A 25,461-nucleotide genomic window follows, 5' to 3' on the forward strand; every position below is an offset into this window, starting at 1 on the left:
ACAGACAGGCACTCCACGTCCTAGCCCATGCCATGGAAAGCTTGGCCCTGGCCCAACCATTTAAGCGACCTCACTGTGTTTATTCCTGTGCTGCCCTGGCAGTTATAAACAATCCCAGCCCTTTTTGCTTCTGGCTTCTTTGTTGAAGGGCTATTCTATGGGAAGTAAATCATGTCTGGGGCTTGACTGGGGGGAGGCGGCTTATGTGGCTAAAGTGGGGATCGGCTTATAACTTATAAGTGTGTTCAAGTGGCTGCAATGTACATGTGGGCCTAGTACCCGCCCCCCCCCATCCAAAATATAACATAAAATGTCATGTGTTTCCTGGAGCTCGAATAATCCATATAAAGGGATTAAAGGTATTTACTTTCTGAGTGGATATAGAATCCATCCATGTGGGTTATACCCGTTTTTCCAAAAAATATTTTGCTCCAAGGGTTAATTAATGCCCCTGAAAAAACAGGATGTAAAAAATAGTGCCAAAGGATATTTGGTAAAACTACGACATTTAATTACACGTATCTAATTTCGGGGCTTTCTTTGGACGCCCAGGCGGGGCTTTCGAATAGAGCACGGAATATTTCATCAAAGTCAGCACAGATTTAGAAGGCAAATGCTTGACTGCATAGATGAAACTTGCCCACTTTTCACGAGCTGAGGTCATTGAAATTCGTCTCCTCGTAATTTGGTACCACGTATGGGGGCGTGAGATTGACAAGTTCCTACTTTAAATCACCGGTGCGTTGTCAAAAAAGTCAAATGCTTGGAAAAAGGCCCCTCAATTTTTTTTCATGACAAAGCGCCAATCTATGTGTTGAGTACATCACGTTTTCATTCGATATTTCTTTCATCAAAATCATCCCTTCAGCCAATATCTGCTAACAACCGTATCGTTTGATCAGCTCTATTTGTTCCGTGATTTTAACACAGAAAAACAAATCATCACTTGACATTTATACAAAATAATTTCTTTATAATTTATTATGATAACACACAGCCTTTACAATCAAACGAAAAAAAAGCGATAGAAATAAAATACTCTTATTCTGACGTTATTTCCAAATTATGTAAATATTTATTTTCTGAAAGCATACAAAGGTTTTTGTTTTCTCATTAAAAATAATTGACACAATAAAGTGAAATGCCTCTAAGCCACAGCAAAATGCATGAATAAAGGTGTACTTTGTAGCGAATAAATAAAAGATATTGATGACGGTACTTCGCTGCAAAGGCGCTAACAGGATTCAACCTTTGGAAAATGATCTACGCATAACATTACCTGAGACCCCCCCTCCGTGTTTCCACCTGCTGAAGTATTCAGGAATATCAATCTTTCGGACTACAATCAAAATTTAAAAAAGTCCAAGCAAGAAAGCAGTAACTTCTTTCCAACAGAAAGCCAAGGATTGCGAGAGAGATTTTATTTCAGAAAATATGCTGATTCAATTTTGGCTACCATGTTGAATTTCATTTGTTGGCACCTACAGACTAGCTGTTGACCAAGATGTAGAAAATATCTCACCCATGTAGTACTCATCGGAAACCTCTCGCCTAAGTCGTCAGACCTTTTTATTTCTCCCAGTGTACGAGTGATCACACCATACCCTTAACAGCCTGAACAGAATGAATAGATTACAGTGGACCTTTGAAGACAGGATCCTCACACAAGCATGAAGTAATTTTAAGGAAGTGTGTTGGATCCTATACTTGCCAAATATATTCTTACTCTGCATAGGAACTGCATAAAACCTACACAAGACCCATCTCGCCTAAAAGAACCTAGGTAAGATCGAACAGTATCACTGTCAAACTTGTCCTTATTTCTACCTTTTTCTCGTCAGCTTTCTCACGATCCAACTGAATTTTTCTTTACATCTTGCAGCACAAAACCGCTCTTTTCTGAATCCACACCAAAAAATGCAGCATATAATTCCCCATCAAAGCATTCACTTGGAAAATACCACAACTTTTTTGAAGTTAAAATCAGAACTCACCTAGCATTCTTGCAATTTCCGTCATTTCAGCGTATTATAACAGCATTAAATAAAAAAAGTAATTTGGAGAATACACAATATTACCTTGATGTTTTTCACAATCTCCTTGTTTGACAACATTGTACAGCGTGAATTCGAAATCAAAAAGAAGTTCAAAATTAGTAGTCACTGCAAAATTCCGACCTTCCAAGTGATACATCAGTGAAACCGAGCACAAAAATGTGCAGTTACAATCACATATAAAATAATACATGTAAAATGAACGATAACATTTGGCTCCAGTGTCAGCAATATATTCTAGCCAGCTAATATACATTTAGTTAAAAAATGAGAGCACTATAACAAAGTATTGTACTGAGGTGAATGGGCGTCATGAAGGGGGGGAGGTGGGGGAAAGGGGACACTCCCGTTAAAGAGAGGAAACAGAGAGAAAAAAAAGGAAAAGAAATGAGAAAGGAGATCAGGGGATGAAAACCACTAATTTACATGAAATAGCCTTGGAAGTGATCCCCTTCCACTGTTGATGGTTGTTCAGTTTGCTACTTTGGCTACATCTCCTCAGAACATTTTTTTTTTGTTTTGGCGACGCCCATGTTGAGATGATGAATTTAGTTTTTTCCCTTAGTTTTTTGTTTGTTTTTGTTTCTAAATAGGAATTAATGATCTTGATCCTATAATATTCTACGAGGTAAATGCCCCATCAAGAAGAATTATTCACTAAAACTGGTAAATCTCGAGTTTATTTAAACTGCAAAAGAGTCTCAGTTGTATAAACAAAAGGCATAGTTTTCTGTTGCCATTCAAACGTTTTCATATGGCCCTTTACTGTTCAGAAACCAAGTCTAAAATAACATGAAACTACTGGTATACATCATGATCAAGCTAAATTCACATCAAAAAGAAAACCTCTTATCCATCTAAAACTAATCGTTACACTAATGATTTTTGTTTTGTCAAAATGATCCTATTACACAAAACTCCTTGACACATTTTATCCTCTTTCAGTTTTTGTCGGACTATTGCTATACTTTCAATTATATTTCTCAATAAATAGCTTCTTATTTCAAAGTCAAAACTATTGCATTTTCCTGTTTTCTTATTATACCTCTGCATTCCGGCACTAAGCGCCAATTCCTGGAAGCTGGTAAGATGCTGAGTCTGGACAGGATTTGCTCAGCAAAAACAAAAAACAGGTACCCAGCCACAATGTCATTCAGAATTTATGCCCTGTGACTGACTACCAGTTTGTCTTTGCTTGGCAATGTTTTTTCGTGCTCCGTGAAACTGGGCCCAGACCATGCTTCCATGCGCACCATTATGACCTCTAACCTCTGAAGTATGACCTTTGCATAAAGACCCTTCGTACGTAATACCTTATGTACTTCTCCATGTCACTTTCTAATGAAAAAAAAAGGATCTCCAATGATCCCTTCCATTGTAAGTAATGGTTTAAGTCGAACACTGTTTTCTCTGTTAGTTACTTTTGAAGTTGATGAGGCATCAACAGCATCTAGTCCTTCATTTTACACTAGAAAATTTCAATATCAAATGAAAACCAAACAAGTTCATTGCGAATAGATTTCCCAAAATTGGTACTTCATAATAATGTATACTTCAAAGTTTACCTGGATGGACAATTCAAATTTTTACGAAGATCTGGTAAAAACTCCAAATTCTTTTTGCTTTTCCTAACCGATACGGTTCACGATGTCCATTAAAAAAAACGGGGGACAAAAAACAGGACAACTGTTTCTTGACATCATTTACCAATATCATTTCCCTTCTAAATACATGTATGTACATTTTGGATGGAACGGAGTAAAAGGGGCAAAAAGCATGGATTTTGCACATATTTACAGGGGTGTGATAATTCATGGTTTGTTCCACTTTGCACAAAATGTGACATGATTTGCTCAAATGTGAGTTAACATTTGTCAGGCTGTCTCTCCGAAGACATGAAACAGCCACACACCGACACTTTTTACTGTACACAATAAATTTGACACTACTACTATTTCGTGTGTTATTTACAAAGACCACTTGTGCATAGTGAGGTGGTTGCAGTGAAGATAAACAAGCTTGAGTGATTAAATTGAAGTAACACAATGCTGGGCTGATGAGCAGGCAAAAACATGTACACAAAATGAGATTAAAGACAGCCAATACACACACACAAAATAAACTAGTACGTTTGCTAAGCCGCAGGCTACAGAACCAATAATGGCTTTTAAAAGACTACCAGTCAATTCTACATTTTTTTAACCGTGGAATTGGAGGGACGAGTAAGTTTTTATGCGTGGTGTAAAACAGTAGATAATAAGCCTTTTGCGAATTAACTTTGACCCGAATCTGGTACATTGAGTTCTTTAAATTCATGTGAACATAATAACTTGAGTTCTCCTTACTAAAACCACTGTTGCTATATCTCGTGATTCAGGGCAAGCTTTTGCTTAGTTACATAAGAGACGCCTTGCAACAACACACTGTTCTCAATGGATAAGAAGGGCACAAAGGAACCAGTCCATTCCAGAGATGGTGGTCGCTATGCGAAATCTTGCCTCGAATCACGAGGTGTAGCAACAGTGTCTTTAGTCTGGGGAATTCAAATTGTAATGTTTATTTGCAGTCAGATGACTTAGTGCACCAGATTTTATTCAAATTTAACTCACAAATGGCTTATTGGATGGCTCACTGGTACCCATTACACTGGTTCACGCACTATGATTCAAATAGTACGGTTTACTGTTGACACAAATGGCTCACAATCCTGGTAATTGTGGCTCACATACACAAGTAGGAGTTAATCTTTTATTTTAACCAGGGGGCCAGGGGTTAAATGGTCAGTATTGGAGGTGGCAGGAAAATGCCCAGTATATATTCAGGGGGAACACCACATTACACATGGTACACCCATCAAATGAAGCAAGTGTGTTTCGGCAGGTCAAACACTGTTGGCATCGATTCTGATTCTGTCCAGATTTAACAATCCCACATAGAGCAAACCCTGGACATCATTTGCAAAAGGGAAAATGCCACCTTATTACATAACCACCATCGAATGTGCTTTAAAAAGGACTCGAACCGAGTCCTGGCGGAACTAGAATTGGCAAATGCAGGGTATCGGTACCCAGAAAAGTCAGTCAAACGACATCCCAATTGATTTTCACTGAACTCTGCCAACAAGTTACCCCAGCCCACTGGCAATCCTATGAACGGGTGTTTTGGTGAATTCTGGTGTTCTTGCAATCAATAACGAGTGTAATGTACTCCCTTGAACACACACTGCACAGAATGTAAGCAACGTACAAGTATCCATATGATGACTTTAAAAACCCTTCCTAGTGTTACAATCTTATTGTATCTCCAAAAATGGGGAACTTGGAATATCCACGGTTCGACAAAAATATTGCCAGGGACAACAATTATAGGTTGGAGTCCAGCACATCTGAAAGTTCTCTAATCTAGTAGAATATTATACATTCTTTTTAAAGTCTTATTGCATTATTGTTACAATTGCCGTATCACTTGGTCAGTTTTCAGGAATTAATAAAAAAATTATTGTGCAGTAGAAATATTTGTGGTACTTTCTTCACAATCAGGAAAAACTGTCATCGAGTTGATGGAACACTTTAATGAGATTCATCCAGAATGAAAAAAAAAACTAATACTCAGTCATGAGGGAGCACCTCAAAAAAGTCGGGAACATTCACGTTCTGTTGGACCGATCCCACTGGAACATCAGTGTTCCATCGGAACGTTCCTGCATCGAGGGAATGGTCCATTCTGTGCACAGACTGTTCCCAGGCAGTGTTCCGATGGAAATGCCGTGTTCCCGGTGGAACGGCCACCTGTTCTGGAATGAGAACATGGTGTTCCTAATGGAACGTTCCGAATTATGAGACACTCCCTAGTTCACCAAGGCAACATAATCCTTTTGAGTGGTAACCCTATTTATTGCTCAGCAGACATATTCCACACTTACAAAGTTTTGAAGAGAGACATTTCCCCCAAACAGGGACGACAGGTGAGCGTTACTGTTTCCAATGAATGGCAAACATCATAAAAAAGAACTGTCAGCAGGCCAAAACGTTACGGAAAACTTCCAAACACTGCTTTGCAAACGGCATTTTTTGCAAAGCATGACGGAATCTCTGTGTAAAATAGCTCATAACATCCCATAACTTTGGGCTGCTTCTGGGCCAGAACAGTTGCCCTGTGATGTATTCTGTGCTGACGCTGCAGGGACACTGCACAAAATCAAACGCCACAAAACCGCTGAACATGGAAATCTGCTCAACACATAAAAATAGTCTTGCTTAAGCTTAAAAACAAACGGGTTACCGGCCAAAAGGCCACACAGTGGATATCACTCTGTGACTGGTTCTCGGCCAAAATGTTGAGTCCCAAAATTCACAGAGGAATGATCTTTACTGTTCTGTTTTTCCTGGACGACTTTACCCTGACGATTTCTTCCTCCTCCTTGAGCAAACTATGCAAAATACATGACTCGGAGGATGTCGTCATGAACCTTCACCGCCCTCATCATCTCCTCAATGCTACGCCCCCCACTGGTGCTTGTAGTGTGGCTACCATCACCACTAAAGGTAAAAAACAGAAAACAACGTTAACTTTCAACAAAATGCGGACACTGTTTCCATCACAGCAAAACAAAACAGTCTAAAGCTTTTCAGGGGATAAAAAGCCGAAAAAAGGTACGTCTGATTTTTTCTCTCATGACCAAAAAAAAAAAAAAAAGAGCAAAGCTACATCGAAACCAAAACTAAAATAAAATCAACTGATGTTATACTGACTTGCTGTTGGTTCCAGAATGATGACCACTGCAAATAAAAGGGGGGAAAAGACCAGAAATCAGTACATCGGCAGCTGATCGTCAAGTGCAACAAGACACAGCTTTGGTTATAGTTGAGGTGACAATTTGCACATGCATGGATGCATTTGACGGGCACAGTAACAACCATCTGTAAGTCACATTTCTTGTCAATTGAACATTCTTCGTCATAATGTGGAAAGTCTCCGAGCATAGGGAACTGGGGTATCACAGACAACGATTGAGGTTTTTGACCACCACAGGCTTCTTGGCCAGCACAAGCTTACATTTCATTGAAGTAAAATGGCTTGCTTAGGGACAGAAGAACCAAAGTTTACAAACTTTGCTCTCCACAGACACCTTAACCCCAACAAAGTACTAAACTCCGAACGTTTTCGAATCTACAACTTTGCATGGTCAACTCTCCATGGAAAGAGCACTTTTGTGACCAAACACCATTACACCGTACAAATTCAGAGGTCGCAGTTTCTTGAATTCTTTTCTTTTCTGTCTTTGGTTCAAATCACGAAAGGATAAATCTGGCATGTCCTTGCAATGCTGTTTTGACAAAAGTTGACTGTACAAGCAATATGTAACTCATGAACCGATGATGTCATTCTCAGTTTACCTGTACAGTTTCCTATGGAGGTTTGAATCAACCATCCCCGCCCAGTTCCTGTAAGAAAGTGCACATGTAAACAAAGCGGGACGTCATCGGCACATGGACCTATTTTTGCGACACGTTTCACGTGGTGCCTACCTGATGTAACCGTCGTGGTCCTTCTCGACCAGATGGTAGCGCGCCCGGAAGGCCACCAGATGCGCATAGTAGGCCGGGGCCGGGATAGAGACGCTGCGCGTGCAGCGGACATAGGTGTGGCACAGCTGATAGGTCAGGCACTGCAGGTCGTCAGCGGTGAAGTCGTTATCGTCCCACAGCACATGGTAGTGGGACGGCCGACTTGTCCCCTGCGGATAAATAAACAAAAATGAAAATGTAACAAAAAAAGAAACAAATTCACAACCCATCCAGACTTTACAAAAAGATCTGTTTTGGTCAATCAGACATTTCGAAACAGACATACAATTGGAGCAATTGTCAACACCACTAAATCAATGCTACAGGGCACAAATGGATGGGAAAAAAAATTGCATTGTGGGAAAAAGTTGGCACTGCACGGCTGTTTTAATAGACAGTAATCACATATGGGTGCAAATCACTGTCTCTTGCCGAACACTTTTACAACCAAATCTTGAAACAGTCTTCTTATAATTACACATCATGCTGTGATCAAAAAAAGTAATTTCAAAAGCCGAATGTCAGCATGGCAGACAGTAAAGATATCTGAATCAACACGAGGGCAAGTATGGAACATTTGCACTTCACGCACGTACGAATCTGCCCCGGTGGTACACAAAGTTGCAATTTTCCTACAAAGATGGCATCCAACGAGAGAGATCTGGTACGTGCAGCAAAGAAAAAAAAATTGAAAAAAAAAAAAAGATTTGTGGAAACTGTTGAGGTTGGAGTATTCTACCTGAATACCAGCGTGGCTGCAGAGGTAGAAGTCAAACTCATTCGGGTGGGTGATTCCAGTGTCCACCGTGGTACCAGCTGGAATGTTACCACTCTTGCCGATCTGCAAGGACAACGAGATGGAACCAGTGAAAAAAAAGAAGCCCAATCAACCAATCCTGTTGTATTGTAAGATAGGCACACCATACTTTGAAAAATCAAAGGTCAAGCAGTACAGAACATGATATATGCAGATAAGCACAGTGCAATATTAAATAGTAGGTGAAATCACAGACTGCCTACACGTGTCTTACTTCGTGACAGCCAGAAATTCAAAAGGAGAAAGAGGAAGAACTTGTAGGCTTTTGATGTAATTTAGCAGAGGCTGGTGATGATATCACCAGAGAAAGAAATAAGGCCTCCGGTGATTGCCCCCAAATGGGGTTGATTAACTTTCATGGGCTCTGCCGATATGCAGGCTTTGATGCCAAGTGTGTTCACCTGCTCCTTCTTGTCTGCGCAGAACAGCCTAGTATGGTGCCGCTTCTGTACGGCGATGAATGTGATACCGGGCTGGTACCCTGCCTCCAGGGACATGCAGGCCTCTCGGATTGCACGCAGCTCGTGGGCCAGCACCTGGAAAATCCAGACAGAATAATGTGAAAACTAATCAAAATCCTCTTCAACCCTCCCCAAGGGCCTGTGACCCTTGACCCAATAACCCATCACCAATATCAAGATACCTAATCGCAAGGACATGAAACTTGATGGGTCTTTCAAAAACATTCTAATCAACTCTTCCAAATAGTGACCCTGACCTTTGACATTTTTGCACCAGAGGAATACCAAATGGTCAAACTCTTATGGCAATCTGCCAACTACAGTAGCACAATGCTTCAAGTTTAGGCTGTTCTGATGGTGATCTGTATCTCTGACCCCAACTAATTCCAGCCTGCTAAAACGTTTGGTTCACCTATCAATGTCATCATAGAGTGTTAAGTTTAACATTCATGTTGATGGTGACCAATATATTAGGGCCGGCGACCATTTAGACCCGGTTTGAAAAGGGCCCCCCCCGGTAAGCTCGCCCGGTTGCAAAAACCCCTTTCATACCGGCCTGGCTACCGGCCTGGGATGCTGGACTGGTTGTTGATCTCAAACTTCTCCGTCCTGGGGTCTTTTGTTTGCAAGTACTGGTACATGTAATCTATCCCAGAAGGAACCTGCTTGTGGTTTTTAATCCTTCAGCTCTATACAATGTTTACACTAATCTGTTTAGACTTCTATTCATCTGTGGAAGCATGGTGGGGGAAGTCTTTCATCAGGGACTTTGAAATGCCAATGTGCAGACAGGCCTGATACCAGCCTGGAGCAGCTGAATACCGGGCAGGCATTATACCGGGTGGGCTACCGGGGGGGGGGCCCTTTTCAAACCGGGTCTAAATGGTCGCCGTCCCTTACTGGACCTTAGGAAACCAAATATCAATCTGTTATATCTTCTGGGGTGACCTGTCCTTTGATCTGTTGACTAAAGCATGAAATCATTCCATTTTACCTGTGGGAACTGGCCCTCGCTGACGCCGTCGCGGTACAGGATGATGCGGGCCGGCTTGAAGTGTGTGGTCTGGTAGAACTGGATCAGGATCTCACGGACCATGACCTTGAGGTCGGCGATGATCTCCTGTCGATGCTGCTGGACGTGGACGCTGGCCGTGTAGCGGCTGGGATGGGCATCCATGCTACCCACGACCTACGATGAACATTGGGGTGTTTCTCATTGTCTTAGCTTCGTCTTGGTCTTTGCTTACATTTTTACAGCCCATCTTTGAAAGTTTTCAGACCAATTACAAAATACTTGTGCAGGAAGACCATCAAATTGTGTTGCCAACCCAAAGATGGATTACTTTGATTTCCACTGAACATTACTATCCCGGGAGAGATTCTGTTATGAGAGATAAAGTCTGACATGGAAACAAAGCCAGGGTTCAAAGGACCTCAGTATGATTCCAATAATCCACAGCATCATCTCTCGATGAACTAACTGTGGCTACTTCCTTCAGGTTTCTACATCGCTAAGTACAGGATTTCTACTCACCGCAGCGATGGAAGGCTTCTTGTCATCCCCAGCAGGGGGGTGAGTCACATCGGCACCCAGGAAAATGACAGGCTGGCGGAACAACGCTGGTCTGAAAAAAAAACAAAATTGAAAGAAAGTATTCAAAATCCCCAAATCTGTACTTTCAAAGCAACTTCTTCATCTCATGAGACTTTGCTTATCACTTCAAAGCACTTAAAGCTTTCATGTGGATTTATAAATGAAGTGGTAAGATGGAGCCACAATGTAAATCTCTGTGCATCTACAGGTGTTAGTGTGTCGAGACCATGTTTAAATTATTCGGTAGCTACAATTTGAAATAGCGGGTCTGTGAGAAGTGTATGAAGCTACTAGCGGATAACCACTGGCTGATGGCTTCCACAGGTGTGTGCTCTTTCAGTCATAGCAAAGAAATCTGGACACAGCCGACAGCGAAATATGCTTCACCGCCAGCACACATTTTCAGCTACTGTCAGTAGAACCTTTCAGCCAAGCTTTGAGATGTACCATGAAATGTGCCCCAATCATAAGGACAGGGCCGTGTCCAAAGCCATGGCTGTGGCTGCAGCTAATGGGCCAATGGCTTTCAATGCCCCAAGGTTTGATTATCAGCTGTAGCCACTACTTTTTGGACAAGTGAGGCTTAATTCCACATTGCTGGGGGCTGGAGTACGAGTTGCTAAATCTACGCAAATAGGAGGCTGCATCAAAATGTTACGCCTGTGGCTAAGATTAACATGCAAGTCTATAGGAGAAGGCTGTAGCCTTTAACCAGTGGCATTCAAGCGGCTTCGGATGCATGTGTCAATTTCGGCCAGTCACAAACTTTTGCACACGCATTTGATGAGTTTGGAGAGCGCCCTCATCTGTGCATGCATGCACTGCACACCCACCTTTGGCTGGGCACCAGGATGTTGTTGACACCACCCAGCTTGACGTTGATCTTGAGGCAGAGGTTGGAGAGGGTCTGGGCGGTGGTGCGATTGACGTTCTTCATCTGGACACATTGGGTGGCAATGCCCAGGAGCGTGTCACCTATTCTCTTCACCTCGGCTGAAAATTCAAAGTATATTAACAAAAAGGTTAATACCTCCAAACAATCTTCCACACGGGATATTAGCTCACAACTTCCCTGGGAATTTGTGCTGGGAATGGGAGACTGTGAGATGCTTGATGGTAGCAAATATATCAATTCCACATGACCAGCCCACAACTGTTTGCATCCCGCTAGAGCTAAGAGTGCATGTTGGAAATGACACAAACAATAGAACACTGGTCAAGTGTGACTGGTATGTTTGCAACCATCAAGTGTCTCTAAAGTTGATCATTCCTGCCAGTCAGCCAGATATATGCTAGCCACATGGGTTTAACACAGATTTTTATATTCAGCACGAGCGGATTACCACCGGGGACAAAAGCGCTCCAGGGATGAGCGATACAATACTGCTCCACGCTAATCTGGTCCGCATTTGAAAAGACGCCTGCAGCGCACGGGCCAGTTTCGGGAACAAAAGAAAATTACTGAACGCTGCAAAATCTGGGTTCTCTTTACAAGGCAGCAGGCCTGGCTGAAATACTCGGGTGTCAATAGATGTCTGTCAGATTAGAGTAGTCACCAGACAGTCATTCGTGTGGGTGTAAACGTCCAGTAAATGAAGTTATGAATTTTTGAAGAATTTTGAAAACAGAAAATCTTGAAAATCCCCCGGGAATACGTCATGCAACTTCAAATTTAACAGGCAACCTCCATTGACTCCTGAGTATTTCAACCAGGCCTGCCGCCTTGTGAAGAGAACCCAGATTTTGCGAGAGCCCAGAATTGTGAGGTGTTGCATAATTTCCTTTGTTCCCAGTGAACGTGAGTGGCATCTTTTCAAATGCGGCTGGATTAGTGTGCAGCGGTCCTGTGTCACTCTCAATTGGGCCCAAAACAGTGGTATACTGTTTAAAACAGTAAACGGATTACCTTCGAAAAATGCAAGCCGAAAAATGATGGAAATTCCCAGCAGCAGGTCTTTTGTTCCAAATAAGGTCTTTGTAACACAGACCGGCTCTTTTGTCCCATTTCGAGCACCCTGGCTCTGCGTATAAACCCATGGTGCCCGAAACGGGGTTCCCCGGCAGTAAGTGGTTAATACGATTTTGCAGACACCCTAGGGAGTTCCAGTTAAACAACTGTTTGTCCAGCTGCTCCCTTTCCTACTCGTTAACATTTGGAAACTAATGCCATTTACACTAGTTAACAAGGCTTGATTCCCGGGGTGCCACCAGATACTGTACTATAGTTAGGAAAGAATTACATGTTAACACTGATCCAAAGCAAAGGAAAAAACATTCTTAGAACATGAACATTATGGATGTGACAAGATGCCACAAAAACAAGTCTGACGGCTTTGGGCACAGTTACAGTACAAAATTTTGTTTTTAACCCTAACCCCTCCTCAATCCTCCAAAATCCTTCGGGCGGTTTTGGAAGATTTTGGAGGATTGAGGGTGAATGGCAAAAGTGCATGGCTGATTGCGAAGGATGCCATGAGTGAAGGTCGTGGAGTAGACCTTGTGTGTTTTTGCTTAGTCAAGCACAAATTCAGCCGGATATTTCTTTTGAATAGACCGCACTGCTCAAGAATGCCTTTCGCACTGCCTCAACATAATGACGGGAATTGCTGGAGGATTTTGGAGGACTGAGGCTGAATGCAATTTTTTCATGTCGAAAATCGAAGGATTTTGGAGGATTGAGGATGGTTCCTAGTAAAAAGGCCAGGGGGTTAGGGTAAATGCTTACATTTGAAAGAGCTCTTTTATATTTGATTTAGTTTTTTGTTTCACATCCTCATGATTAATGGCATTGTGTGATTGAAGATTATTGAAGGTTCCTAATGATTTACATAGTGTGAGAGGGTGAAAGACCTTCAACTCAAAAGTAGCTCCGGCAACTTTTGCCTCATTCTGTCGTACTCATCTCATGAAATCCCAACACATTAATTTTGATCGCGGCTGAGCATCAGATCCTTACCGTAGACGGGCGTTTTTCCTGGGAGAACCACCACGATGAGCTGCAAGTCAGGGAACTGCCTCTTGAGGTAGCGGAACATGGGCTCCACCTGGTCGGCGCCTTGCGCGTACTTGCAGAAGACGGGCTGGCTGCCAATGGGCATGCCAGCGTCGCTGGAGATCTTTTGGAGTTGGCTGGTGAAATTCCTACATTCATTCCAAAACAAAGATTACTAAAAAGGCACACGTGCAGGGATAGTAACATATCGGCACCTTTGAATGACAGATACTGTGCACCTTATGAACGCTTTGATATCGTTATTATTACTAACTCTGGCAAGCGATTTTCTTCTGGGCACCTGAACTTACTTGAGGGCTTCTTCTTTGCACTGATGTTGCTGGGCAAAGCAGGCGATGGCCCAGGTGCTGATCTTGACGCCAGTGTGGAACTGTTTGCCTCTCATGTCCCAGACGCCCTGCGTGGGGATCGCCAACATCCGACCACTCTGCTGCTTTTTGAACAAAAAACACACAAGATCCACCTTTATTCATCACAATCATTGCTTCATTTCTCACCCTTAAACCCTTGGGCATTTTGAACTGGGGATCAACTCCTTGCAACTTCAAACCAATGACACAAATTGGTATGCTTGAATCCATTGTAAAGCAATGGTGACCAAGTTCTTCAAAATCTACCAATCGGACAAAACCAGGCCTTTGGGCTTTTCAGCGGAGTAAGCGGTGACTGAAAATTGGCGAAAGTTGGAGCACAGGGGAAGCTACACCAACTTTTCCTCCGTATTGGATCTTCGGTGCCGGGAGGACACGTCCCTCGATCCGAACCATCTCAGTGCTGATGTTGAGACTGAACTCCTGCACATAGGGATCGTTGTTGAACTGTGCCCTGTGAACCTACAAGGGTTGAACCAGAGGGTCAGAAATTTGGTGTCAGCAGTGGGATAAGATGCAGCAGTGATAAAAGCATACTAGTTCATTGCAATCACGGGAAGCCAAGAAAAATGAAAAGGAAAGACTGAGCCATGCAAGGCTCTGAAACACGTTATTCAGGCTTACGCGGAAATACGAAAAACTCCTACAATCGGCATTTTTTCATGAATTTTTTCTGCATGTTGTTTCAAAGTATGAGGAACTCTTTTAGCAGACGTCAACGAAGTACACTCACCAAGTTGTTGATCTCCCGCTCTCTGTCTGGAGCAGAGCGTGCAGTTGCCTGTCAAAAAAGAATTTACATGGTCACTTGAGTGACGACACTGACGGTTTTCAAAGCAAGCACTGAAGATACAAGAACATGGTGTTTGCGGTGTTTTTGGAATGCAAATCCCTGCCAACAATCAGTCATTATGTAGTTTAAACACTTAAGTAGAATGGAACTGGTCTTCAATGACACCATTCTAAATATATCTCTGTAAACGTAACAAATATTATAAAACATGTTCAAGTGTTTCAGATGGATATTAAAACCTAATAGAAAAATAAAGAAACAAATTCAATACATACCCTTTGGAATGAATGCAACAGTGGTATTAGTTACAAGTATCTAACTAACGCTGAATGTTATCAAGCACCTTCTATTTCCGGCATTCTTTAAGAAAAACCTTCTAACAGCATACAAGTACTTGTTTGAGATTTATTTAAAGAATCTCAACCGGTCAAGAAAATGTGCTACCCAAAAGTGCTAGAAGTCAGATATGGCATTGAAAAGACTACGATTTATTCTGAAAGATCTACAATCTAAGCCTACTCTACAAGCAGCTGTTTCAAGCGCTTGTAGGTTTCAAGTAAGGGATGCCTCCACACTGTGTCCAATTCAAATCAACTTTTTCTTAAGTCCAAAGAGAAAGGAAGCTGCTGAAGTTTCACTTGAACGGGCAATACTTGCATCTCAGTATTTTCTGAAAGGAAGCCAGAATAACATTTTTTTTCTAAGTCTACAAAAGGGAATCTACATTAGGACAACAGACGAACCAAGAAAAATTTCTGAGTTTTTAAATCCTCTGGGAGTCTATGACACGTGTATTACGATCCTGACTTAAAGAGGCCATAATTTTCCTGTAACAAAAAAAGTCTTCTTTCCAAGATTATTTTCTGCAATCTTAGCGCGTGTTTAAACCTTGAACAAGACCTTTTCAACAAATACAGTCACTGACACATACCTTTACACCGGAGACGCTGTCGTTAAAGCAAATCTATTCTAAAATATATATATATTATAAGTCTACTAAGTGCTCAAGAAAAATGCAGTCCCCAGTACAGAAAGCGTGTTTTAGTTCTGTCTCTGATCAAGTGAAACTTCAACTCAGGCATGTGTAGTGAGTTTCTAGTTGCCAAAAAAATGCAAACACACACACAAAAAAGTTTTGATTTGGAGAGGACACAAAGTGTGGAGACGGCAACTTATTTGAGCAACCTTGATCATGGTAGAAGTTTGCATGTCGGTTAGCTTCTTTATACAGCGCTGGCCTGGCACTATGTTGCAAACCTGTGACAAAATGAGGCAAAACAAATCAAAATCACGAGTAAATTACAAGAAATTATTTATGGCAAAGGTCAAATGAAAATTACATATTGAAGGAACAATTACATTCTGCCACAATCTTCAAAAGTATAACTATACGAATTTCCCTGAGCCACCGTGGGAAAAACAACTCTAAAACAGTCAAAACAATACAAACAAGCATCTGAACAACAATAAAAGCTGTTCAGAGTCTGTGCTTACCTCTAGAGGCAAGTAAGTGTGACGGTGCTCCTGGCCGACTTGCAGGCAAGGTAAAAATGGGTACCTAAGGTTTAAAAAAAAACAAAAGATGAAAAAGGTGAGGATGAAAAGCAAAATTTACTGCTTTGGGCTTCAATCCAAGACAGAAAACGGATTTTTAAAAATGAGAATTTTCCGGACAACACTTCATCTAAAATCCAAACATACAAAATCCTTTGCAATGAGACGGGACTTGAGTCAACATTTACAGTGACTCCAGTCTGACGGCAAGGTATACAACTCACTGAACAACCTGTGGGCCATTTGGAAATCTTTCCATTCAACATGAACCCCTGTTGACCAACCCGGGATCTGCAACATCCTACAAAGTACTTTGGAATTAAATCAGAAAATTCTTTGTGCTTGACTGCAGTGACATGATTACAGCCATGAGCAAATCACTCCCTCGAATGCCAAGTTCATCGTTTGAGGGGCATATCAGCATCACCTAATCCGATCCATCTGACATCTTTTTGACTGGGTAGTGAATAATAAATGACTGCCAAACAAATTATGCCGATTTACTACAGTAAGGCTAAGTTAATTCGAATAATTCACTATTTGAAACTTTGACCTTCAATTCAATCGAATATCCGAACATTTGGTCATACCAACCGGCAGATTGTTGAACGAAACATACACAAAATCAGTTGCAATAATGCACATAATTGTACATTATAATCAATACAATAGCTTCTCATATCTGGGAGTATCTTAAGCCACGATTTAGCAAGATTTATTAACAGAAAAACAATACTTTTTGCCCAGTTGAAAATTTCTGTTCCTTTTAAATTGTTTAATGAATAATAACTTTTTGAATCGCAAAATTTTTGTTGCTTTTCTTTTGAATCTGCTTCAAACAAACCTCCATAGTTCAATTTTACTCATTTAAAACAAAAGAAAATGTTCCCTTCCTTTTCATGAATTCTGCATTCAAATATTCAAATTCGGAAAATAATATTTAAATATTCGACAATCGATCAAATATTCGGTTACTTGGATATTCGGCACAGCTCTAGGCCAGAGCCTGAAAGTCACATAGGATCAATCAAATGGACTTACTGTAATATACGCCGGTGTCGGTCCTTGAAATACTTGGCCACTGTACACTCCACTGTCTGACCATTCTCCAACTCTAGAGGGAATCTGGAGCAACAAAAACCAAAACGTCTCTGAATCAATGAAATCCACACCAAGACCCAGCTCAGGAGCTGCTCAGGAGCAAATTTAACGTGCTAAGCAAAAACTGGCAAAGTACCGGGCCACAAACAATCTGCACACCGCGAAGTTTTGGTTGGTAACCTGTTTCTGCTAAGCAAATGTGTTTCTGGCAGTACAAACTTCAGTGCTCAATAGATCGATGAAATGGGCCCTTGCTTGTGTTTAAGAAAACTGAGCTGTGAGACAAAGGGCATCTGAAACTGAATTCGGCAGGGAAAGTTGCAGGGCCTACCCAGCACAGATGTTGCAGGGGGAACTTGTAGGCCAGTACAGTGGACAAACCAGTGTAAAAGGAGGCTTCGTTACAAACCAGAAATTGCTTAGATGCAATGAGGTGCAACAATCCATGAAAAAGCTACTCACGTCTGAGCTTGAGCAACTCGTCTAGTGACATTACACACTCGGTACTTGCGACGCATGTTACCACAATGTGTGATCTCAATCTTCAGTCCTGTGACAGTAACAAGAAACTGCACTGAATTCTCAACACTTGTTAACAAGGAAAAGCTCCAATCAAGGGCTTCATTAGACCGATGTTGAGGTGAGGCTCACTCATCATTAACAGGCCATGTCTGAATTGCTTGGCTGAGGCTGGCAATTACACATGTGTCTATGGGAACTCATCATGGCCACTAGTCAGTGGCTTCCATAAGCGCCCATGTTATTGACAGCCGTAGCCACTAATTTGAAAAAAATACATACAATGAGAAGCGCATGTTTTAGTGGGTGGGATCGGATATCAGTGACGGTTAGAATAAGTACTCAGGATGTGAGAATTAAATTGTGCCAAACAAATATCTCACCTTTGATTTCTTTGGTGAATTTGACTCGCTGTGAATCTGTGAGTGGCCGGCGCTGGTCAGCGCTGGTTCCAATGTCCAGAACCTCGCACATGAAGTCTATCACAGGCTGGGCCTTGTAGAAAGCAGTGGCGGACACTGTAAACACAACACATCAGTCATGAAAAACCAAAACCAAACATTGGTGCAATCTCATCTTTACATCAGAAAGCAGTCAATGATCTCTGAACCCTTCCATTCTCTACACCAGCCACCTAGATTTTGGAGAATTTGGCAGGATTGATTCAAGAAGGTACTGCCCAACCACCATCAATGCCAACTCTTAGGCCCATTTTGACGAGACCCTTCCCCAATCCTTCAGAAATTCACCACATGCTTCCAGGTAACAATTAAATACACCCGGACTCCGCCAAAATCCCTCGAGTCTTGAACCCATTCCTTGGACAGATGGTAACTGCTCCAATCTTTCAAAAATCCTCTAGCCATAAACCACATCACGTCTGGCCAAAGTCTTTGACATAGTGCACTCATCAAAGCACTCAGAGAATTTGTGGATTGAGGATGGCTTTGGGTGAATTCCTGTGGATGAGTTTATTCACCCTAATGATCCGCCATCCTTCAAAATCCTCCGGGTAAGTTTGGAAGATTTTGGAGGATCGAGGCTCCACAGCAAAACTGCATAGGATGCACTGTCTCAAAGTTGTGGGTTAGACCTTGTGTTGTTTATGCTCAGCCATGCATAAATTCATGCCCAAATTATATGTGAAATCCTCCGTCTGCTCCAGGATGGCAATCACACTGCCTCAACATGATGAGAAGAATTGCTGAATGATTTTGGAGGATTGAGGCAGTGGGCACCCTTCCATAGAACATATTCAAGAAATATCGGAGGCTGTCTCCGATTTTTTCACGGGGGCAGTTGGAGGAATTGGAAGGATTGAGGGTGTATCCTAGCCAAAAGGGCCGAGGCGGTCAGGGTTAATGGTGGCTGAATTCAACGGTTGCCAGCTGTTCCCGAATAAGGTCTCCAAGCATTTTTAAAAACCAACACAGACTGGATACATTCAAAGTAATCAGAAGTTGCGGTGATCCTGGAGAACGGTCCGGTTCAAACTCACCATCAATATTTAGCATCATTTTCCATTTGGAAGGCCGGACACTCTGATGAAAACCAAACCACACCTCCCTTCCCCCACCCAGGGGATGGAAATAATCGTCAGGGGGTGAGAAGAAAGATCGCCCCACTGGGGTATATCTGCAAACAGAAGGACAGATAACAAGGTACGATGAATGATCACATGGTAACGATACTGTCTTTTTACAATTATTTTACTTTGTCTTCTTCACAGGAAAACCTAAATTGTCTTTGAGTTTGAACCAATTCAAAACGAATCTTGTAGCATATTGAATTAGAATTCCATTACTGTTCTACATAAAAAGTTTGAGGTGATAAGGACTGGATTGTGAAATATCTCTGCCACAGAAACAACAGATGTAGAGGCCAATTTCTCCCCATCAACATTTTCACATTTTTGGAAGGGTCTCAAGGGCGAGGTTGTGAATAAAGATTAAGTTAGAAAAGCCAAGTAGGATTGGAACAAGGACAACAGCATATCATGACTCGCTTCCATAGCTAACTCGGTACGAATTCTCCCCCATATGGCCACGATTAGGTAAATCTTGCACTTAAATTTTGCAAACAATGACAAACTAGCAAAACTCTATGATTTTACAATCAAAAATTGATGATATGCAGGTAAAATTCTAAAATCTGGAAAAATGCCAAGAAATCACACCCTTCGCTTTTTCTTGACTTGTCCCCATTTGTCAACTTACGTCATGGAGGGCAGGTGTCTCATGACGACGTCCAGTGCCTGGACCGAGTCATAGGGGATAATGTTGATCCGCCCTTCCAAGGCGTCAGCCAGGGCCTGCAGGCTCACCTTGGCTACCCACTTGATAGACACCTTGAAGGTACGCTCCTTGCCCTCTCCCGGTAGGGTCACCTCCAGGTCAACCTAGGGTCAAAGGTCACTAGCATTTAGTAAGACTAAAGTAAAAAAAAAAGAGTTTCTATTGGCACTGTGCATATTCAGGGCTGCTGTTAATGCAAATGCACACAGGGTCGGTGGGGAGAGGTCCATTGAGTTGCTACCAATCTATCCAGACTCAACAAGGGAGATTTACAACACCAAGCCCCACCAAGAGGTTGCCATGGAAAGGTCTTTTTCTCAGTGGATTGTAGGAGCATGGCGGACAAAATTTCTTTAAGCTGGCTGTGCTGCGTGCAGGAAACTTGAATTGTTTTGCTGTTTTTGTCTGGGTTGGCGATTCAGAAGTGTTTGGCATAACGGTTTTAATTGATATAAAATGGTGTTTCTTTTTTATTAGGCAAGAAATGCTCCCATCAATCAAGCATATCCTCGAATGGTCCACTGACATTTGCTGAAATGCAAATCACGGCAAGTTGGTAAATGTTTTCTCGACTGTACACTTGAAAAATGGCCTCTCCATAACAACCTCTTAGTGGTGCACTGCACTGTAAATCATCCATATTTATCTTACATAACTATGCCCAAAAGTTGCAACAGTGGCTGGAAAGAAACATGCTGCTATGCAAGCCATTGGCTAGTGGCTGAAGCCGTTTGCCATACAGATGCTACAGGTGCTACGTACTTCAGGCTGTGGCTGCTTCATTCATACACGGCTTACAAGTGGAAAACACACACAGGGTCATCTTGATATACAATGACTAATTCCAGCTTGGGTTAGCCACTTGGGATCAACTCGCAACCACTCACCCTCTCCTTCCCGATGGGCAACTCCAGCCGACAGTACAGGTTTTTACGACCATCAAACACTGGCTTGCAGTTCTGGAAAATTCTGTTGGTGTGCTTGACGAGGGTGTCCATCACTTCCCTGCAGAACAGGTGAGGCAGGATAAAAGAGGTGAGGTTTAACCACGACAGAGACTTTCAGCGCACAAAAAAAAAAAACAGTGGAAGTGGTGTGGCCGTTACTGGAGGGCCATGTAATAAACATAACCACTTTTTTAACAGGAATATTGGAGTGCATTGGAGTGTAAACAACAGCAAGGGCATGCATTCATTTTAAATGCCTGAGCCTTGAATGAGGCTTCCCAAGAATTCAATGAACAGACATGGTTCATTTTTTCCTCCAGTACAGCATTTCAGATCACTGTGAGGTGGTCAAGCAAAGTTTGCCAAAATTCTAGTGTCTCAAACAAAAGGGAGTCTCTTCAAAAAGACCTAAAAATTCTATATGGTCTTATAGTCCATTTACTCCAAATTTCCCCTCTAAAATAAATGAATCTTAGATTCTGTGTCCCTCTTCACCATTCTGAACAATTCGAATCTAATCTATTTCAAAATATCTAACTTATTATCAGGGTTCTCCCCAGGATTTTTCAAAACTGTGGGGGATTTCCATTGTGGTTTACCAACATTTTGCAAAGCCATGGCGGGGGTTCAGACCCCGCCCAAGGGCCCCGAAATTTTGGGACTTTAGATGCTCTCAGCTGCATTTTACAGCATTTCCTGGGTTTTTCAAGTACCTTTTCTCAGGAAAAAAAAAATTCAATTTATTTTTTTAATTTTGGATATCAGTATTTTAACAAATGACCAGTTTTCCTTTCTGGACTACTAATTAGGCCAGTAGGCACAAAAAGAGTCATTTCAGGTTTCAGACATGCAACAACATGTAGTGGCTGTTTAATCTATGATATAAACACCGTTTATTCAGTTTTAATTGTTTAGTTTTAATTGTGCTGATCAGACCTGAAACCATGAGCTCCATTCAGCTGTAAGGCAAAAATATTAGCTTAAGGGATTAAACAAATGTCATAAAAATATAAAACGATTTTGTCTTGATATAAAATAAACAGCAAGGCTTTTCTTGTATATCGGCAAGAAAGAATATCCGCTGCAGGTGGCTGCTTCGTTTGGGTTACCCTCAGCGCAGACTGCTAAAGTTATTGGCTTAAAAAAAGAGCCTATCTTTGATTGAGTTTCTGCCATTGTGCGCGAGACCAAGCGCGGTGATATGGCAACGAGAAATATCGTCCCCGTCCCAGATGCCATTAATACTCTTACACAGGGCTACGGCTGCCGCCATGCCGGGCGTATGAACGAGGCCCATGACGGAAGTTCAGATTTCATGCAACACCAGCCACGAGGAACGTTCGGTGCCGATGTACATGTACGGTGTGCAGTGTGTGGCCGCCGGCGCGTGGTGCACAATGCATGCACAGTACATGGAAAAATGCAGGACTAAACTGTTTTTTCACCTAGATTTTCTGGACATGCAATCTGCATTATGTAAGAAAACTCTGAGCCTTACTGTCAGAATTATATTATGCGTATTGGGGATGAAAAAATGGGATAGGCCCGTTTTTTTGTGTATCGGGCAGAAATATTTGCGTATCGGGCCTGATACGCAAGTTTGTACGTGGGGAGAACCCTGGTTATTATGCTGTTCCCTTCCATCTTTGTCTATTTTTACTGTGAGGTGGTAAAATTCAACAAAAAAGCCTGAAGTGGTCACTCAAATCAGTGAGGTGGGCCGCCTCAGAGTTGAATAGGCTGGGGAAACCCTGTTCCAGTAATAAATCAGCCATCCGAAAGGGATAACAAATTCTCTCAAATGTTTGAGCGGGGAAGATATTGAAGCATTTATTTTACTGGTAGAAAACGTTGGAATTTTTGACCAGTCTCACAGAGTTTGTGCACAGGGTGTCAAGAGATATCCAGGCATGGAAATGTTTCCAAAATAACAGAAGGCCTTGGAAGAGGCCACTTTCATATTTCCTACCTGTTCACCCTACGAGGACACTTCTCTGGCACGATGGTCACGTCGTAATGGTTGATAGTGTCGTGTGGGATGGTAATCTTGAAGTGGTTGGCCCGCAGCATGATTGGTCGACCGTCCTTGCCGAAGCCAGGCCGGGGTGGCATCTTGGATTCGGGCTTGGGCTGGGCTGGGGGCAGTCCGGGGAGGCCTGGGAGGAGCGGGGGCATACCTATGTGCATGATGGGTGGGCGGATGGGCTGCTGGCCGGGCGGGGGAAGGCCCATGGCAGCTGATTAGAGCAACAAAATAATTTTACGTCAAAAGTTTGTCTACTGCTTTGTTTTATAACTGCAGGCACAATGGACATGTGGACTTTATGAACAGAAGGAACATTTACGTGTAGGTACATATAGGTACATTGTACCTGTATTACGGCAGGTGCATAAATGCCCCTGATGAGGAAAGCATGGCTATGGACAATGTACTGGTGTACCAGCTGAAGACAAAAAATATATTCACACAGATCTGGATCGCAATCAGTGATCCCGGGCTGATTCACGCTAACTGTTAGGCGGGTTCTGGTGTCAGTGAACCAACAATAGATCACTGATCGGGATCCAGATGGGCATCAAACAAACGGGCCCTCCATGTGCACAAAAACAGGCTGAACACATTCGGGCCAACTTTCTGCAAAAATGCCTGTACTAAATAAACATACTTCAGTCATAAATTGAAACCAATTTGATACGTTTCCCAAGAATACAGGTGGATGCTATATTTGAACAGATAATACTGAAGAAAGAATGTTGCATCCTGATTCTACATGTACCTCTATGACTGTGTACAAAGTCTATGGGGATTCAAGAAAGTTCTCTCAGTATTTCCCAAGAAAACCAGCAATTTTTCTCAATTCCAGATTCAGCAGCATTTCTGTGGGTACACAAGGATCACAAAATCCCTGTACATGTCCTGTTGAACGTCATGGAAAACGTATGGCAGAATAGGCTTTTTTTGTGGGATTCGTCGGAGTGGGATGGATATAGGACCCCACAGTTCTGGGGGTACTAGCCTTGGTTCGTAGGCCCACATCATGTTAGGCCAAAATATAATGGGGTTCATTACCATTAGCATCCTGTTCCTATAATAAGGAAACAAAGTCCACTTTCTCAAACTAACATTCTGACCTTAAACCTAACAGTACCATTGTTTAGCTTAGAGTACTCAGTACTAGAAAATACTATGTAACATTCTGAGCCTGAAGGACCTAGCACTACAAATTACTATTTCTGGCTAGGTTTAGGCTTTGGGCAAGGAAGAAAAACGAGGAAAGTCTGGCCTGTTGATGGCAAAAAGTGTAAAATGAAATTTGGCATAGGCCTAGCCCTACTCAACAAGAAAGCAGAGATTTTGCACCTGAAAGCATGAGGGTCAGCAACAGTATTTGTCATTTTATTTCTTTTTGAATAAAAAGATTTAGGGTTGACGCAATTTGCTAGGTTGGGGCAGGTGACCAGAAGCAAAACTAGCTGCTCCATGTAGGCCTAGCCTATTTCGTTTGGCCTTGTGAAAAAAGGAGACATGCCAAGCCAAGGCCTCAAGGCCTACATGTAGGATGCAACATTCCTTCCAAAAACCACGAAAACATTATACCTTCAACTTTTACCAAGAATTTAGCAAATTGGACAAAAAAGTGAAACAAAGAAAAGTCCTTTCCTGTCTGAATATTGACCAACACCATTTCACGGGACTTTTTTGCACGCACACATGCATGCAACGAACGAACCCATTGCAATGTCATGCATGTACACGTACTAGGCCAACTGTAACTTTCGCTACGCTGCAGCGCTGGAACACAAGAATTTTTCGTTGCAAATTCACCAATTATTTTACCATTAAACTTACCAAAATCCCGTGGCTGGTGTGGTTGATACATTGCTTCTCGAATGAAGCAAAAGCCTGTGAATAAATAATCTGTATTTATGAAGCAAATCTTATTTTTACGGGACTTCTTCCGCTCATCTTTTTGTCCGTACGTGTACTATTTGTAATTGTCGGCCAAAATGGCCGCTAAAATGGTGAACTTACAGCGCAGAGGTGAACAGCAAAGGACACCTAACATTACAAGCCCGTGCGGGTGACGATTTTTTTTCCGTAGGTAGGCGAGAAAAAAAATGAATTATTTATGAGGACCATTGCTCAACTGAATTCCAATAGACCTCTTCACTAATAAATTCAAAATTATGCACCCGTACGCACAAATGGCCTTGGCGTCAAGAAGTGTGGGCGGGCCACTGAAAAAGTAGCCTACATGGGTGCGACTTTAATGATTATTTTCTCTCGGGTTTTTTTGCTTTGTTCAGATGTTTCTTCAGAAAATCTCATTAAATAGTTTTTGCTATTAGTTTGTAATCTAAGCGGGATGTTTAGT

At 42.1% G+C, this 25,461-nt stretch overlaps 1 protein-coding gene across 2 annotated transcripts; it reads right to left on the reverse strand.

Moving 5' to 3' along the window:
* Positions 1–963: 963 nt before the first annotated feature.
* LOC110975328 (protein argonaute-2-like) lies at positions 964–25,108 on the reverse strand. Of its 2 annotated transcripts, none has more exons than XM_022227725.2 (22): positions 24,936–25,108; positions 23,055–23,322; positions 21,026–21,143; positions 20,061–20,242; positions 19,343–19,479; positions 18,228–18,362; positions 17,788–17,875; positions 17,266–17,349; positions 16,165–16,228; positions 15,856–15,927; positions 14,611–14,658; positions 14,217–14,339; positions 13,797–13,936; positions 13,450–13,634; positions 11,327–11,486; positions 10,434–10,524; positions 9,894–10,088; positions 8,840–8,974; positions 8,361–8,462; positions 7,583–7,791; positions 6,806–6,832; positions 964–6,592 (listed from the first exon to the last, which is right to left on the reverse strand). In XM_022227725.2, exons 1-22 carry the CDS (start codon positions 24,964–24,966, stop codon positions 6,484–6,486), a joined length of 2,703 nt encoding a protein of 900 aa, XP_022083417.1. In that variant the 5' UTR covers positions 24,967–25,108; the 3' UTR covers positions 964–6,483. The 2 variants fall into 2 exon arrangements, with proteins under 2 accessions (XP_022083417.1, XP_022083415.1); XM_022227723.2 differs by having other exon boundaries at positions 13,797–13,939; positions 24,936–25,107.
* Positions 25,109–25,461: the final 353 nt, after the last annotated feature.

The sequence above is a fragment of the Acanthaster planci genome, linkage group LG02, assembly GCF_054643075.1.
Source record: "Acanthaster planci isolate LZ-2023a linkage group LG02, COTS_SCS, whole genome shotgun sequence".
NCBI lineage: Eukaryota > Metazoa > Echinodermata > Asteroidea > Valvatida > Acanthasteridae > Acanthaster > Acanthaster planci.

What these genes read in the sequence shown, in the direction of transcription:
- LOC110975328 (XM_022227723.2), bottom strand. Translation starts at nt 24,966, where the DNA reads ATGTATCAACCACACCAGCCACGGGATTTTG. An exon ending in AAACTTCTACCATGATCAAG is followed by an intron (nt 14,659 to 15,855) that starts GTTGCTCAAATA and finishes CTTTTTTGACAG; the next exon opens with GCAACTGCACGCTCTGCTCC. An exon ending in AGATCCAATACGGAGGAAAA is followed by an intron (nt 13,940 to 14,216) that starts GTTGGTGTAGCT and finishes TTGTTCAAAAAG; the next exon opens with CAGCAGAGTGGTCGGATGTT.